This window comes from Nestor notabilis, unplaced genomic scaffold, assembly GCF_000696875.1.
Source record: "Nestor notabilis isolate BGI_N333 unplaced genomic scaffold, ASM69687v1 scaffold19767, whole genome shotgun sequence".
Classification (NCBI taxonomy): Eukaryota; Metazoa; Chordata; class Aves; order Psittaciformes; family Psittacidae; genus Nestor; species Nestor notabilis.
In genome coordinates this window covers 18,713-22,052 of record NW_009938070.1, presented here as the reverse complement: position 1 = coordinate 22,052, position 3,340 = coordinate 18,713, and the positions used below count along the sequence as shown (strand labels likewise).

The window sequence follows — 3,340 nt, the reverse complement described above, 5'->3', positions numbered from 1 at the left end:
GCGCTGGCGGGGATGAGGGTTGGAATGGGAAAGGGAATGGGTTGGGATGGGATGGAGCATCTCCAGTCCCTGGGATGGCCCTGGCAGGGGGTGGGATGGGTACAGGGATGAGATGCAGCATCCTCATTTCCCAGGATGGCCCTGACAGAGGATGAGATGGGAGCACCCCCAATCCCCGGGATGGCCCCTGGCAGGGAATGGGGATGGAGGACCCTTTCTGGGGATGGAGCAGTTTTCCCTATGGCCTCCACACTCGCACCTGCCCTTGCCAGCACCCCACAGGCACCCTGTCCATTCCCTGCCTGCCCGCACATCCCAGCCTTTGTTTATCTGGATCGATTTATTGAAAAACTAAAGCACAAGCTTTGTCGATAGAAATACAACGACTCTGCCAGCGATTTACAAGGCTTCGGTTCCTCCCTCTGCATCCCCACCGGTGGCTGTGCCACCCGCCTGGGCCAGCACCCGACAGAGCAGCGACCACCCAAAACCCCTCGAGCCTGAGCCACGGGCCCACCTTGTGCTTTGTGTGGCACTCACATGGCAGCGGGGACACCCGTACCTCCCCTGTCCTCCTGCCCCACTCCCAGATTGGAGGACCAGAGGATATTCCCAAAGGGCAGTGCCCCCCAATCCAAGAGCATAGGGATGGAGACGTTATGGGATGTGCACTGATTTCTGCCCATTCTCAGCCTGCCCTACCCAGGCATGAGTGTGCAGCCAGCGAGGGGATACTTGCAGACAAGCTGGGGGGTGTCTGTGCGTGCAGGATGGCGCGGTGGACGAGGGCTCTGCGTGGTGGGAATGCAGCTTTCCCACCTCGGCACTGCCTCTTACTCCTGTTCGGGATGCTTCCCCATCCCAAAGTCTAAAGGGCAACGTTGAATTCTGTGACCAAGAAATCAATGTAGTCCTTTTCCTTCAGCTTAAAGGCCTCGGCGATGATCCGGGCAGCTTCCCGGTGCTCCTTGCCCCGCAGCCCCGTGCCATTCACCTCCAGGATGACGTGGCCCACCTTCAGCTTCCCACAGTTGTGTGCTGAGCCCCCGCGCTGCAGGATAGAGGTGGTCAGATCCCAATCCCACCACCCACCCCAGCTCAACCCAGGAATGTTTTGGGGGGAAAACAAGAAACATCTCATGTTTCAGACAGAAGGGATAAATTTGGCTCCCATTTTGCTTGTCCCTGAAATGCAGCACCAGTGGAATGGCCAAGAAGAACCAAAGTGGAGGCAGCTCTGCTTTGTTTTGCTGGCGATGACTTGAGTTTTGCCTCAAGTAAGCAGCAGAGGAAGCTGCTATCCACAGCTATCCATCCACCCCAGCTATCACCCACCATTCCACCTCTCCCAATCCTCTATCTGAGCAGGAAAAGAGAGTTTCCAGCCCTCTGGAGGCACAAGCCAAACTTTCAGGGATGGCCAGACCCCCTGTGGATCCACAGAAAATCTTCAGCTCCCAGGACATGCTCTATGGTATGGTATACTCCATGGGACACCAATGCAATCCCCCCACAGCAGAATGATGCTGCTGATGTCAGGGGAGATGCTATCGCGGGGAAGCACACCTCCAAAATCCTCCCTTCTCCCAAGGAACAAGGGATGGGACAAGAGGAAACGACCTCAAGCTGCACCAGGGCAGGTTTAGATGGAGCTGAGGAACAATTCCTTGCCCAGAGGGTGCTCAGGCATTGGAACAGGCTGCCCAGGGCAGGGCTGGAGTCACCGTCCCTGCAAGTGTTCACACACCGGGTAGCCGAGGCCTCAGTGCCAGGGGTTAGTGGTGGCCTTGGCACTGCTGGGATAAAGGTCGGACTGGATGAGCTTAAAAGTCTTTTCCAGCCTGTTGATTCTACGGCTCTATTCTCCAGTCCCGGCTCAAGGGCTCTCCTGAGGCTACCCAGGAGGAGAGAGATGGATGAGCTGTGCAGCGAGTCCTCCCTGGATTTTTTGCTGCCGTGTGTTTGCTCCCCCCTCGATGGCGATGCCCAGGGTCGGAGCACTCTTGGACACACGGATCAGGCAAGATGTGGGCTCCAGCAGCCCCGGCTGGGGAAAGATGGGCAGTGCTGCTGAAGGGGACCAGGACCCACAGCAGGCAGGGGATGGGATGGAGCACCCTGAATCCCCAGCATGGCCCCGGCAGGGGATGGGATGGAGCATCTCCAATCCCCAGGAGGTAGGCATGGGATGGGGATGAGATGGAGCATCCCCAGTCCCAAGGATGGCCCCAGCAGTGGGTGGGATGTGGATGGAATGGGGATGGGTTGGGGATGGGGCATCCCCAATCCCAGGGATGCCCCTGGCAGGGGATAAGGATGTCATGAAATCCCCAGTCCCTGGGATGGCCCTGACAGGGGATGGGACGGAGATGGAGCCTTCCATCCCAGGGATGGGGCAGTCTTCCCCATGGCCACTGTTCTCCCACCTGCCCTTGCCAGCACCCCATAGGCACCCATGTCCCTTCCCTTCCTGCTCAGGGTCCCATGACAAGCAGGGTCACCCCAAGGTAGGCTTCCACAGGAGAGGGACAGACACACTTCCTGCATTTGCTCTTTGACTCCTGACATTCCATGTGCAGGTCTGGAAGGGTTTGGGGAGAAGCAGAGCTGCTCTGACCACCCTCAACCTCGCCACCACCAGGAACCCTCCAATTTACTGCTGATACCTGATGTCACTTTCCCTTCTGGGCAACAGGGCACTTCACTCATGTGACAATGGGGATGCCGCTTAGAGCCAGGGACTCTGCCATGTCCAAAGCAGCTTCTTGCTGGAGCTAGGAAGGATTTACCCAGGATGGAGCAGATCAGCTCCACAGTGCCCCTCTCCTGGCTCCCTTCCCCATGGCTCATGAAACAAGGGGACAAAGAACCCATGGAAGCACAGAAGAGGGGGTGCAGCCTATGGCAGGGGCAGCCCTGGCACCAGCAGCACCCATGGGCACCCATCCTCACCGGCTTGGAGGCTCCTTCTGCCGCCCCATTGCTGCTCCGGGCCTCCTGGAGGCTTCGGCTTTTCCCAGAGATCAGCTGCCGGCCCTTGTCCCTGCTGCTCAGCTCCACCTCGCCGATGTCCACCCCACTGTCCTCGCTCAGTGTCTGCCCACTGTCCGAGAGCTGCGACAGCGTGGAAGCTGTGAGACACCAGGGATGTTAGGGATTATATCCCAGAGCAGGGACATCCCACCTGCTCCCGGCGCTGGGCAGGGCCCCTGGGATTTGACCTGGACTTTGGAGTGAGGTTCCCAAGCGGACACCTCCAGAAGAGACTGAATGAAAATTGGGGCTGTTCAGCCTGGAGAAGAGAAGCTGTGTGGGGACATCAGAGCAGATTCCAGTGTCT

General features: G+C 58.4%; 1 protein-coding gene across 1 annotated transcript in view; it reads right to left on the bottom strand.

The window, feature by feature from the left end:
• Nucleotides 1-868: 868 nt before the first annotated feature.
• The window catches only part of DFNB31 (deafness, autosomal recessive 31), a gene marked incomplete at its 5' end in the record, with an annotated part of 14,279 nt that continues 11,807 nt past the window's right edge, over nt 869-3,340 (bottom strand). Inside the window, 4 exons of the mRNA XM_010019145.1 lie at nt 869-1,051; nt 1,621-1,646; nt 1,951-2,047; nt 2,953-3,131. Of these exons, the coding sequence (XP_010017447.1) occupies nt 869-1,051; nt 1,621-1,646; nt 1,951-2,047; nt 2,953-3,131 (485 nt within the window). The remainder of the gene's footprint in view (nt 1,052-1,620; nt 1,647-1,950; nt 2,048-2,952; nt 3,132-3,340) is intronic.